The 13,326-nt window shown below is 46.0% G+C and overlaps 2 protein-coding genes across 2 annotated transcripts; one reads left to right on the plus strand and one right to left on the minus strand.

Annotated features, from left to right (window-relative positions):
- Positions 1-2,616: 2,616 nt before the first annotated feature.
- LOC310870889 (myocilin-like) lies at positions 2,617-7,253 on the plus strand. The gene is made up of 4 exons (XM_083782249.1): positions 2,617-3,338; positions 4,780-4,878; positions 5,759-6,267; positions 6,644-7,253. Exons 1-4 carry the CDS (start codon positions 2,858-2,860, stop codon positions 6,926-6,928), a joined length of 1,374 nt encoding a protein of 457 aa, XP_083638375.1. The 5' UTR covers positions 2,617-2,857; the 3' UTR covers positions 6,929-7,253.
- A 2,746-nt stretch (positions 7,254-9,999) lies between these two features.
- LOC310870895 (polyisoprenoid diphosphate/phosphate phosphohydrolase PLPP6-like) lies at positions 10,000-12,897 on the minus strand. Its single transcript, XM_083782257.1, has 2 exons — positions 12,384-12,897; positions 10,000-10,848 (listed from the first exon to the last, which is right to left on the minus strand). Exons 1-2 carry the CDS (start codon positions 12,889-12,891, stop codon positions 10,439-10,441), a joined length of 918 nt encoding a protein of 305 aa, XP_083638383.1. The 5' UTR covers positions 12,892-12,897; the 3' UTR covers positions 10,000-10,438.
- Between the last annotated feature and the right edge of the window lie 429 nt (positions 12,898-13,326).

The raw sequence follows: 13,326 nt of genomic DNA on the forward strand, positions 1-13,326 counted from the left end.
GATGTCAGAGGGCAACAAAGCTGCCGCTGGCCTGTGAGCCAGCCGATCATTAGTTAATTTAAAAGAGTATGACAACCACAGGGATCACTGGCAGCCAACACTTGACATCGCCAAGTGTGCCCGGCAGCATGCCACCTACAGTAAGGCAGGGCAGGTGCCAGGTTACCCCCACTACAGAGATGGACCTCCAGACCTGATCCAAGTCCAGATGGCGGCCTGACTCTACAGCTGGTAAGATGGTACAGAAACTGTCAGACCTTCACCCAGAGGAACAAATAAAGTATGCCACCCTATTACTCACAGTGGGCCAGCCTGTCATTGACGGGCGGCCTGCGGTACAGCCGATGGCAGGCGCCCGAGGAGGGAAGCTCCAGGTGCGCCTCCCTCTGCCTCTGCACTAAAGTGCTCCAGCTCATGGTCCATGCAGGTGTGGTGGCCCACTTCGGGAATTTCCAATGCACAGAAACGGACTCAAGGGGGCTCACGTGGGTTTTTGAAGATTCTTCACAAAGCTTCATAGGCTAGCAAATGGACTGCACCATGTTGCTTTGGCCAAACTCTCTGAGATGGTGTATAAGGTGTAGCTGGTGGGAGAACTCCTTTGGGACTGGCTGGCGCCTTACTGGCAGCTCACCAGCACAGAAGAGAATCAGGGGGATACGGAGCAGACACTCCCCAGTCCCACACCGGATGACCCTCACACAGCCTACTGGGCCTGGAAATGTTACCTCCCAGCACCACAAACAAAATATATAAACAGTTACAGATACATCGTTCAGTACATGTTGTTTTAGTAACAACATACTAACCGACTATTTTTGATTAATAGTCGGTTGACATTATTTAGCCATTGGCCATTAAGGTAATAAAATGGCTTCCTGTATTAAGAAGTTGCCATGTCTTGGAAATCTTCAACCTTTCAAGTCTAGAAGCCTTTCTTAGAACTATTACAGTGGTGTGGAGAGTTGACTGTGAATGAATGGTGCATGTGAAGCATGTCCCCCTACACTTCACAGACAGAAGAGAAGCTGGGAGTCTGGGACAAGGTAAAAGTGGACGCCAGAGTCGTAACTTTTATATAAGGGAAATGCACCGCTTCAGAGGTGAAGGCACAGAGGGATACAGCTGATTTTCCAGACTGTGGAGGTTGATAGGCCAATCGTAAAGTCACTTTGTGGAACTAAAACATAAACATGCTGTCCTCACTGCCTCTGGGGAGGAAATGATCAAGACAAATGATCAAGAGGAAGCTGCAGGAGACATTGGGATAAGAAGTTCATGATGACAGAAACAAATGGCCCTTATACTTTCCAAGGGACCATTGTAATGGCTTGCAGTGGGTACATGTGATGAGTCCCCGGTTGTCCGAGCCATTTGCTGCATGTTGTTGTCTAAAGGTCCTTACACACTGGCGACGCGATTTTTCTCGCGCAAATAATTTGCTTATTTACTCTCCGTGTTTCCTGTCTCTATACACTGACATATATCTGAAATAAAGCTTACAGTACAAATACCCCCTCCCCCAAAAACACACACACACACACACACACACACACACACACACACACACACACACACACACACACACACACACACACACACACCCACACACACACACACACACACACACACGCACACACTCAGCAAGGCAGGATAAGACTACAAATCTGTATTGCCCAGTTGTTAAAGGAATCAGGGATCTTTTAAGCTGTACTATTCCATGATCAGACCAGAGGTCTGGAGCCAGGCGGAGGGAGAGATGGAACACATGTTGGCCACAAGGTCTCAGCATGTGAGGAGAACCCACGAGGACAATTATTAAAACTGTCTTGCTGTGCTCTGCGGAATCATATTGTAGTCTCCTTTGGACTACACACATTAAAGTGCCCAGTCAAATAAGAAATCCCTTAAATCCCTGTTCAGTACATGAGTTGTCGCGTGGCAACAGCTCTTAAACCAACAAAGTATAGGTTTAAGAGCAAGAAAGGAAGATCGGACCACATCCCCATTCTCCGCCGGGCATGCAGGCGGGGCAGCCTGCCTTCCTACGCCAGACATCCTGCCCAGCTGGCATGCATGGCAGGTGGGGGGAGAGAGTGTCACGGTGCCTTCAGGTGCACAGGTGAGCCCTGTCCATCCCTGCTCTTTGGGCCATATCGTACACAAACACTTGATAGCCAGGTCACACATTCATAGATATTGCATGGGTCTCGTGGTTAATCACAGGTTGAAACTGGTATTTAGGTAGGAAGTAAAAACGACAGCCACTCTCGTTTTTTTGGCAGCTGATAGACGGCGGACACATTAAGAGATGCTCTCCAGTCAAAACAAGCTGCAGACATTCCAACTGCCGAGACACAATAAACAAAGGAAAAAACAAACATAAAACAGCATGTCATTCCACTAATACCGTCTGTCTGATATTCACCCCTTGCCTGTCTGGTGTAGCTGTATCAACCCCTTCTCAAAACATTACACACCCTCATCAACAGCCCCCTGGCTCTCCCTTTTCCCAAACACAGGGGTGCAGCCATGCTCCTTGTCCCCTCCCACTCACTGACAGTTAACTATATAAATATCCTGCTCCTCAGCAGTACTGGAATTCTGACACTAACCTGCTGACCACAGATACTCTACAGATAAGTGACTGACTAAACAAAACAAAAACACAAAAAGGTAACCCAAAAGTATGTTTGTTAGTTTTCTTTGACTTTAGGATTCAAGACAACTGCTTATTTTCAAAGTCTTTTGAGGTTTGACAAGTGCAGACAGAATAAGAGGAAAAGTAGAGCGTTCTGTCTGTCAGAGAGTCCCAAGAAAACGTGCATTATCTACGACGTCAGTGTTGATCTCCAGAATGCGGCTCCAGGTTTCTCTGCTGTGTTTGTGCTGCCTAATGCTGGGCGGCCACAGCCAGGCTCAGGACAGAGCCTCCTTGCTCCGTTCCAACGACCGCAGTGGACGATGCCAGTACACCTTCACTGTGGCCAGCCCAGAGGAGTCCAGCTGCCCTGGGGCGAGCGGCGCTGGACTAGAGATGCAGGGCGTCGTGTCGCGCATCACGCTGCTGGAGGCCACGGTCAGTCGGATGGTGGAAGACACGGGAGCCCCTGCACTCAAGGATGAAGAGGGTCTCCAGGAGGCGTACTCTCAAATCATGGGGGAGAAGAGTGAGCTCCAGAGGGATAAAGAGCAACTGAACCGGCAGGTCCAGGAGCTGCAGAAGAGGGTGGACCTGCTGAGCCGCGAGGCTGAGACCCTAAAGCTCAAACCCTGCCAACAAATCCCAGGCTCTTCCGGGAGAGCACAGCATGAACCCAACCAGACACCTGCCAGTGGTGAGAACATCAGTAACTAAAGGGCAGGTACACAGTCAAATACTCAGTGTTCATTTAACTCCAAGAGTGTGTGGAAATGGACCTGTCTGTTTTAACTGTGTACAGTATACTGTAGTACAAACCCAATTAATTCATTTTAGCATAGACAAGCAATAATAGATAGATGTATGCATCTACTGTTTTATTCTTGATAGAGTATAGGGATTCATATTTAATCATATTTCTATTCCATTTAGCTATAATTCTATCTGGCAGCACATGCTGTGTGGATATACAGTAGTGTATGTGATAAATGTTCAGTGACATTGTGGGGGGCTATGTACAGTCTCTGGGGGTGACGTGAGGTTAGGGGTCAGTTAGCTCTCCTCGGTTGAGCAAGGGGATTGGAATTTACAACTTGGGTACTTCTGTTACGGCTGTGCCACTCGTGGGTGTGAGCAGTCATTTACCACAGGGTTCTACAGAAACCCACTGTGCTGTCAGGCAATCAGGCCCTTTGATGAGGTTAGTTTCCCACTGACTCACTGATTACATACACAGCGGCTATGTATCCATCCATGGGTCTACACTACAGCACTTATGATTCACTTTACAAATGACTAGTTTACACTTGCTGCTGCATATATACTGTAAGTAATGACCTGCAGGATTTCAGTGTGTGTTGTGCGTGTGCGATCAGTGTTTCTGATTACTAAGTGAATAATTCATATGTTATTGTTTTTGAGGGGCGCTAGCCCCTCCTCTATACAGGTTCAATGTTTGTGTTGTCTGAACAAACATTAAAAATGCCACTGACAGTGAACGGAGAACTAAACAAATTTCCAAAAGGGAAGAGAACAAAACAAATTTACGAAAGGACAAATAAAGTATCTATCTAATGTTTGTGCTGTCTGAACAAACATTAAAAATGCCATTGACAATAAACTGAGAATGTCGGTGGGGACCTTTGGCCAATAAGGGACCACCATTCTTGATGATGATGTACGATGATTAGAGCGCCCCTCACTTCACAGGTGTGACTTTTCATTGTAAGTGTCAACCTCTCCCTGTGTGTGTAAGACCCTGCCTGCTATACCATCTAACATTGTAAGTGTCAACCCCTCCCTGTGCCTGTAAGACCCTGCCTATACCATCTAACATTGTAACTGTCAACCTCTCCCTGTGTGTGTAAGACCCTGCCTATACCATCTAACATTGTAACTGTCAACCTCTCCCTGTGTGTGTAAGACCCTGCTTATACCATCTAACATTGTAACTGTCAACCCCTCCCTGTGCCTGTAAGACCCTGCCTATACCATCTAACATTGTAACTGTCAACCTCTCCCTGTGTGTGTAAGACCCTGCCTATACCATCTAACATTGTAACTGTCAACCCCTCCCTGTAAGACCCTGCCTATACCATCTAACATTGTAACTGTCAACCTCTCCCTGTGCGTGTAAGACCCTGCCTATACCAACGGTGCCTTTCAGGAGATGAAGGCAGAGGTGACAGAGGTCCCAGCTTCCCACCTCATTAACGAAGGAGCTCACAACTTCACAGGTAAAGCATGAGTTCAAACTATAACATACCGTAATACCATGATGTTGGACACTTTTAGCCCAAATTACTTCTTTGTGCCATGACTTCTTTTGTTATGGTGAGAACCAAACCTTTACCCCTGGTAGTAGTAGCATAATCTAAGTCTAACCAACAGTCAGAAGTCTCCACAGAGCTAAACGTTTACGTTTCAAGCCGTATCCTGACCTTGCTCACATTTTTGGACACAATGAAAGATTGACAGCTGCAACTCTTGGACATCTCAGTCGCCAACAGATGCCAGTTTAATAAAGGCCTGTGTTTCCCTCTGTATCCAGGCTGTGGAGAGCTGGTATCAGTATCAGCTGGTATCAGTTTAATAAAGGCCTGTGTTTCCCTCTGTAAACAGGCTGTGGAGAGCTGGTATCAGTTTAATAAAGGCCTGTGTTTCCCTCTGTATCCAGGCTGCGGAGAGCTGGTATCAGTTTAATAAAGGCCTGTGTTTCCCTCTGTATCCAGGCTGCGGAGAGCTGGTATCAGTTTAATAAAGGCCTGCTTTTCCCTCTGTATCCAGGCTGTGGAGAGCTGGTACCAGTTTAATAAAGGCCTGTGTTTCCCTCTGTATCCAGGCTGTGGAGAGCTGGTACCAGTTTAATAAAGGCCTGCGTTTCCCTCTGTATCCAGGCTGTGGAGAGCTGGTATCAGTTTAATAAAGGCCTGCGTTTCCCTCTGTATCCAGGCTGTGGAGAGCTGGTACCAGTTTAATAAAGGCCTGTGTTTCCCTCTGTATCCAGGCTGTGGAGAGCTGGTATCAGTTTAATAAAGGCCTGCGTTTCCCTTTGTATCCAGGCTGTGGAGAGCTGGTATCAGTTTAATAAAGGCCTGTGTTTCCCTCTGTATCCAGGCTGTGGAGAGCTGGTATCAGTGGGAGATCCCGTGGTACACAGGAAGGCCGACAGCATCACAGGGAAGTACGGCGTGTGGCTCCAGGACCCGGAGCCCCAGGGCAACCTCTACACCAACCGAACCGTGTGGCGCATCAACACGGTGGGCAAGGACGTCCGGCAGCTCTTCGCCTACGAAGACATGGAGCAGTTCTCCCGCGGCTTCCCCATGAAGGTGCTGGTGCTGCCCGAGGCCGTGGAGAGCACCGGTGCCACGCTGTACCGCGGCTCCCTCTACTACCAGCGCAGGCGCAGCCGCACGCTGATCCGCTACGACCTGGCCTCCGAGGGCCTGGCGGCACGCCTGGACCTGCCCCACGCTGGCTTCCAGGGCCAGCACCCGTACTCCTGGGGCGGCTACACCGACATCGACCTGGCGGTGGACGAGCAGGGCCTGTGGGCCATCTACAGCACGGCCATGGCCAAGGGCGCCATCGTCATCTCCCACCTGGACCCCGATAGCCTGCAGGTGCGTGACCAGTGGTGGAAAGTAACTAGTATTTCACATTTTCAATACTATTACTACTTCTACTACTTCTACATTTCAGAGGCCAATATTGTTGGCCTCTGAAATATTGTAGGCCTACTCCACTTCAAGTATTTGAAAACTTTTGTTACTAGTTACTTTGTAGATTTTGATTATTATTACAAATCATACATTAACCACTTCAGCCCTATACATTTGGACCATTTGAGTATAGCTGATCTGCTATTTTCAAAAGATTTCTAGACATTGGACATTTTGAAATAGGACATTCTGCATGAGTACTTTCACATTTTGTCCAATTATTTTGTACTTTTACTTAAAAGTAAAACATTTGAGTGCTTTTTCTCCACCACTGCAGGTGAGGAACACCTGGGAGACCAACATCCGCAAGAACACGGTGGGCAACGCGTTCATGGCGTGCGGCCGCCTGTACACGGTGGCCAGCTACACCTCCCCCAACACCACCATCAACCACATGTTCGACACGGCCACCAGCGAGAGCCGCTTCCTCCACGTGCCCTTCAAGAACAAGTACCGCTACAACAGCATGGTGGACTACAACCACGCCCGCCGGAAGCTGTACGCCTGGGACAACTTCCACATGATCACCTACGACGTGAGACTGGGCCGAGTCAGCAGCTAAACAGGAGGACGAGAGAGAGAGAGACAGACAGACAGACAGACTGACAGAAGTGTCCACATTGTTCTGAGAGCAGGGGTGGATGAGACAGTCAAATCAATCTCTATAGAAAATCATGGTGAAGCCTCTATATTTATGTTATTGGCTCACTAGGATATAAAGACTTTTTCTTTTTTACTTTTGTCTGTAAATAGGATGTATTTTGTCAATAAATAAATGTTCCCTTCTCGCAGAACAGATTTAGCTATGGTAGAACCCTCTATGATCTCAGTAAATAAAATCTATGCTTTGTTAATCCTTTTGTAATTTAACAAATTTCTGTTTCCAAATAAATATGTAAATACAATTGTTGTGTCTTGTTTTGTTTTCCAGACTGTACCACAACTTCATTAAAGTATATGACATCCTATATTCCATGCTATGGATAATGTCTCTGATAGTAGAAACATTTCGAAAACAGGCAAGACAGGATAGGCTGGTAGGCTACAATAGTGTGAAAGTAAACCTAATCATTGTGCTGTTATGAGGCGCCATCTATGGACCACTGGCTGCATCTACAGTCTGTACAGTAGCTACAGTGGTTCAATAACGGTTTGAGTTGTGAGAATTTATATTACAATTATATGATTATAGCAATTTAATAATAGTTTTTGTTAATTAAGTATCTGAGACATGTAACATGATGGGTTAAACCAGGGGAGTGGGGCAGTCTGCAGACATGTAACATGATGGGTTAAACCAGGGGAATGGGGCAGTCTGCAGACATGTAACATGATGGGTTAAACCAGGGGAATGGGGCAGTCTGCAGACATGTAACATGATGGGTTAAACCAGGGGAATGGGGCAGTCTGCAGACATGTAACAAGATGGGTTAAACCAGGGGAATGGGGCAGTCTGCAGACATGTAACATGATGGGTTAAACCAGGGGAATGGGGCAGTCTGCAGAGATGTAACATGATGGGTTAAACCAGGGGAATGGGGCAGTCTGCAGACATGTAACATGATGGGTTAAACCAGGGGAATGGGGCAGTCTGCAGACATGTAACATGATGGGTTAAACCAGGGGAGTGGGGCAGTCTGCAGACATGTAACATGATGGGTTAAACCAGGGGAGTGGGGCAGTCTGCAGACATGTAACATGATGGGTTAAACCAGGGGAATGGGGCAGTCTGCAGACATGTAACATGGTGGGTTAAACCAGGGGAATGGGGCAGTCTGCAGACATGTAACATGATGGGTTAAACCAGGGGAGTGGGGCAGTCTGCAGACATGTAACATGGTGGGTTAAACCAGGGGAATGGGGCAGTCTGCAGACATGTCACATGATGGGTTAAACCAGGGGAGTGGGGCAGTCTGCAGACATGTCACATGATGGGTTAAACCAGGGGAGTGGGGCAGTCTGCAGACATGTCACATGATGGGTTAAACCAGGGGAATGGGGCAGTCTGCAGACATGTCACATGATGGGTTAAACCAGGGGAATGGGGCAGTCTGCAGACATGTAACATGGTGGGTTAAACCAGGGGAATGGGGCAGTCTGCAGACATGTAACATGATGGGTTAAACCAGGGGAATGGGGCAGACTAGACATTTGAGAACACAATGCATAAACAGTAAACACTATAAAAAGCAGTGGTGGAAAGTAACTAAAGTACATTTACTCAAGTACTATAACTGTACAGTACAATTTTGAGGTACTTTTAGGCTACTTTACTTGAGTATGTAAAATGTTCAATGCTTTATACTTCCACTCCATTGCGTCTCTGAGGCAAATATACTTTTTTACTCCACTACAATAATTTGAAAACTTTTAGATTATTATTACAAGTATACATTAAACCCTTAAGTGCTATTTGAAGATCTACAAGTTCACAAAGCGTTGCATCGCCATTCGCCATGCATTGTGAGCTTGTTGGTCTGCTATTTAGAAACAATTCGACTATTTACTTTGGCACGTTAAAGAAGATTTTGATGTCAATACTTTTGTATTTTTATTCAAGTAACATTTTGAATTAAGGTATTTCTAGTATTTCTATATTGTGGTATTGCTACTTTTACCTAAGTAAAAGAAAATCTGAATCATCGCTTGGTCCACCGCTGGTAAGAAGAGATGGGGATGAGTTATAATGAAAGTCAGGAGACTCTGCAGCAGCTGATGGAAACTTTGGTTAAGTGTTGGCTTGATTTGTCAGCCGCCCACTCACTCACACACATTTATACACTTTGAGCAGCGCCAGCCAAATACAGCACAACAGCAACAACACATCAACATCAGCCTAGCCCTAGTTTCATCGCCCTTTAAAGGCCGGCGTGAAGCCCCATACCCGTTGTTTCCAAAACCTTTTAATTTCAAAGAGTCAGATGAGGTCTGTCAAGAGTCACAGACCTGTAAGTGTCCATTTGGTAGGCTACGCTCCCTCAAGGAAACCTAGGGTCCTTGGACCGCACTTTGAGAAGAACTGCCCTCAATCGATTTTGTCGTTTGTTTTGAACTTATAGTACACCATAATGTTATCATAGACAATTATGTTGACTACTACAATTTACAATTTAGTAAACTGTCAGTGGTTGCACATTGGCACACCTAAATAAAATGTAAATTGTATTAGCTTAGCTGACGCAACTTCATTTTGTGCATCATGATGTACTAAGGTCAGCCTGCCGTGTGGTTTACCCTTCTATATTTATAACCTGTAGGAAAACAAAGATGTGCAAATGCCTCCCTCGCCAGGAACCGCACGACTCAACACTTACGGTACACACATACTGAGCCACAATCTCACCATTATGCTCTCTCTATCTTTCTCCGATTTCAGTGAGCCTGTCATTTTATCAAACAGGATTGATCAGCTGGACAGTTTTTTCTACAATCACGTAGTTGACAGGTGTTTTGTTGTTGTTTTATATAATCAATATTTATTTTTGGAACAAAACTCCAAATGTATACTGTATGTTTGATAAAGAACTTACTTTTAATTGACAGAGTGAAATGGGTGAAATGTAGCTTTTGAAAGTACTACATTAAACAGTTCATGCAACAAAAACGTGGTATAAAACTCGTCATCATCTCATTTAAGAGCAATATCGCAATTGCACACACATTAAGTACTTGCTCCACTGCACCTGCATGCACCATGCATAAACACACGCGCGCACACACACGTACACACACACACACACTACGCTACAGCCTTCCCTCAATGCCAGCGATTCCCAACCTGTGGGCCGCCCATGAGGATATCGCAAGTGGGCACCAAAATAATTGGCAAAACACCAAGATTTGAATGATAATATAACATGAATATTAAAAAACATTATGTTAAAAAAGTTTTTTTTTCTTGTAAAACCTTGAAGCCAGAACACAATCGATTTGATTGATCAATAAAATAAACATGCCCTGATGTTTATTTTGCACATGGGCCGTGAACGCTTTCGATATTTCCAAGTGGGCCCTGCTCCAGAAAAGGTTGGGAACCACTGCATTGTGTTATTTTCATGTAATATTGCCATCCTCAGGGCTTCCTACTTCTCCCTGCACTAGTATACAAAGTCTCTCCCAGCAGCATGAGCAGGACGTCCTGCATGTGCTTCCATGTGACCCACAGCCTCTCCACCAGGCTGTACTGGCAGTAACCCATTGCCAGGCCAAAGCCCACGTCCGTCACATAGTGTCTGGCCAGCATCAGACGGGACAGGCTCACCAGGGCGGCCCATCCCAGCACCAGCGCACGCATGGACGACGTGTCCACCAACCGAGCCAGGAGGAACCGGGCGCACATGACGGCCCGCGTGGCGTGGCCCGACGGGAACGAGTAGCGCTCCAGAAAGTAGGTGGCCAGAAGGTCCGAGCGGTTCTGCGATGGCATCCGCCGTCGAACCAGGGTCTTCACTATCCTGACCAGCAACACGTCCAACAGCAGAGCTGTGAGGGAAAGGGAGAGCACACAAACAAATTATTGACCCTTGCATTGCACTTCGAAGGGCCGCTTCACCACTTCCACTTTATTAATGCTCATTATAAAATGGCACCATTGATGTCTATTCGCTCTGTGTCTCAGATTAGGGCTGTGGACAGTTCCCAAACTTGCCTATCAGTGACATCATCAGTTGGAAAGTTTGGTAATTTCAAACAAGTTTTTAAACTTTGTTTTGGTTTTTATGCCAAAACGATGGATTCTATTTCAGCAACGTTCCAGGAAGAGAAAGGCTTCCATTAGCTTGGAATCCCTGTTGATTTTGTCATGATTCTGAACTGTCAATTGCCTACCAATGAGATGCAGAAGAGTGAATAGACAGAAATGGTACTATCTCAGAATGAGCATTAGTAAGGACCAGTTATACAAAGATAATGTTAAAAGTTAGAGCAAATAATTGCAAACTTTGTTTCTTTTTTAAGCAATAACTTAAGTAAAGGGCATTTCAGAAATGTTTTCAGGACTTCTCTAGTCTCTAGTGCTCAGTGCTGATTTAACTCAGACAATGTAGTACAAATAGAACTATATTATATAAGTATACAGTACATAATTCCATAGACTCAGAGTTGAATGAACACTCAGGACTGTACTGTGCACAATAGGCCGGTACTTTCCAGAATAGAAAGCCATCATCCTACACATTCCATTTCTGAAATAGCTCTTGCACATTACAATAGGAAAATCTCTCAGAGATCTCAATCAACAAAAGTAATCCTTGGCAAAAAAACATCACTGGAGAAGTGGAGATACATGCATTCTGAAAGTCCCAAACGAACGAATCACTCAGTGCCTCTTTGTGTCCTGTGAGTGTCCAGGGGTGACTGTGACACACAAACGGGAGGAAAGTTTCCATGGCTGTGTCTGGGCAGTGCTCTGAGGCCAGGTGCTGAGTGGGCATGGCAGCTGCTGGGGACTAGACACTGGCTGACTGGAAACCGTGTGGAGATCGAAATGGGCAAAAGTCATTGGCCAAAGGCATATTTTAACTAGTTTTATCTGTATATTTCTGTGCATTCGTGCTGCATAGCTTCTTCTCTTATGTTCAAATGCTTAGGACATACATCTCTTTTGTAGGCTACATGGTTGTATTTTTGTGTACTGTACAATGTACTGTTGTGTTACATTTTGATATGCTATGCTGATGAATTGATAGTCACATCTAGAATATTTCAATAAGTGATTCATTTAAGTCCTATAAAGCACTTAATTATAGGCTGCTATAAGTGGGGTCTGAGGACCCCCAGGGCCAGGGGTCCGAGGAGGTTGAGGTTCTAGGGGTCCCCAACATCGGCTATTTGATAAAAGCAGATCTACAAGACTTGCAAAAATATGAAATTTCTGTAATGTTTGGGGTCCCTGGCAGGCTGGCACAAAATATTTGTTGTCCGCAGGCAAATACTATAGGCTACATCAAATTGGGCTATTGGGGGTCCTCGACAGAAAATAGTTTGAGAAGCACAATTTATTATTACAGATATCTCACCCAGGGCCAGGTTCAGCATGACCTCCTGCTCCAGGACAGTGTCGACACGGAGCAGACTGTACACGGTGCCGAGGAGCCAGGGCACCACATGCCCAGACAGCTCCACCAGGCGGACCAGGGGCCGTATGCTGCCCCACGGAGACTCCTCGTACGCACACACCCCGAGTCTCTTGGACAGCCACATGTCTATGGCGAGCAGGAATCTGAGAGTTATGATGAAGATGGACCGGTTCAACTTCAAGCTGAACGAAACATCCTCCGCTTGAGCTCCAGGGGCGAAGTAAGAGCAAGCGGAGCTCCGCCGACGCACCGGGCACTCGGAGCCCGACCGCTGACGCACTGCCAACGACTCAGATCTACCGTTGGCACCGGAGACAGTGGCTCCACACGTACCTGGTCCTGCACGACAGCTGTTGTTCCTTCGATCCCTCGAGGAAGACATGTTCTCTTGAAAAGAGTTCAAAGTACCCCAATAATCGCCCTTCATTTTACTCGAAGCCATCACCATCAGTAACATTCCTTTGATAAACCAACATCTCCAACCTTCACCGCCTGGGCACAAATTCACAATGGTTGAAATGACCAATTTAATTTGGGACTGCGAGTGCTCTGGTCACGTGGGGCCAATGAGCTAGATTAGAACACATGCTGCTGCTGCTGATGATGGTGTGGTGGTGATAATAAAATGATGTTGATCAATGCTTAATTGACATAAACCAGTAGCTATAGGCTACTAGGTATTTCAATTGGCTCCGATTAAATTGACACATTGATTGATTGAAAATACTGCCTTGCATTTAAAAAGTGCATTTTACTGCATTCCACTGCAGAGTGGCTCATGAAATAAAACACAGGTGATTTCTATATTCTGGACAACATGAGCCTATACATAGAACATATGGCAAATTGTACTATAACATTTAAGGCTATAGTATAGGTAGGC

The sequence above is a fragment of the Protomyctophum parallelum genome (assembly GCF_964188405.1).
Source record: "Protomyctophum parallelum genome assembly, chromosome: 14".
Taxonomy (NCBI): Eukaryota; Metazoa; Chordata; class Actinopteri; order Myctophiformes; family Myctophidae; genus Protomyctophum; species Protomyctophum parallelum.

Coding starts and splice junctions, on each gene's coding strand:
- LOC310870895 (XM_083782257.1), bottom strand. CDS start 12,891: ATGGTGATGGCTTCGAGTAAAATGAAGGGCGATTATTGGGGTACTTTG. Junction 10,849..12,383: donor CATGCTGAACCTGGCCCTGG/GTGAGATATCTG, acceptor TTTCCCTCACAG/CTCTGCTGTTGGACGTGTTG.
- LOC310870889 (XM_083782249.1), top strand. CDS start 2,858: ATGCGGCTCCAGGTTTCTCTGCTGTGTTTGTGCTGCCTAATGCTGGGC. Junction 3,339..4,779: donor CAACCAGACACCTGCCAGTG/GTGAGAACATCA, acceptor TGTGCGTGTAAG/ACCCTGCCTATACCAACGGT. Junction 4,879..5,758: donor AGGAGCTCACAACTTCACAG/GTAAAGCATGAG, acceptor CTCTGTATCCAG/GCTGTGGAGAGCTGGTATCA.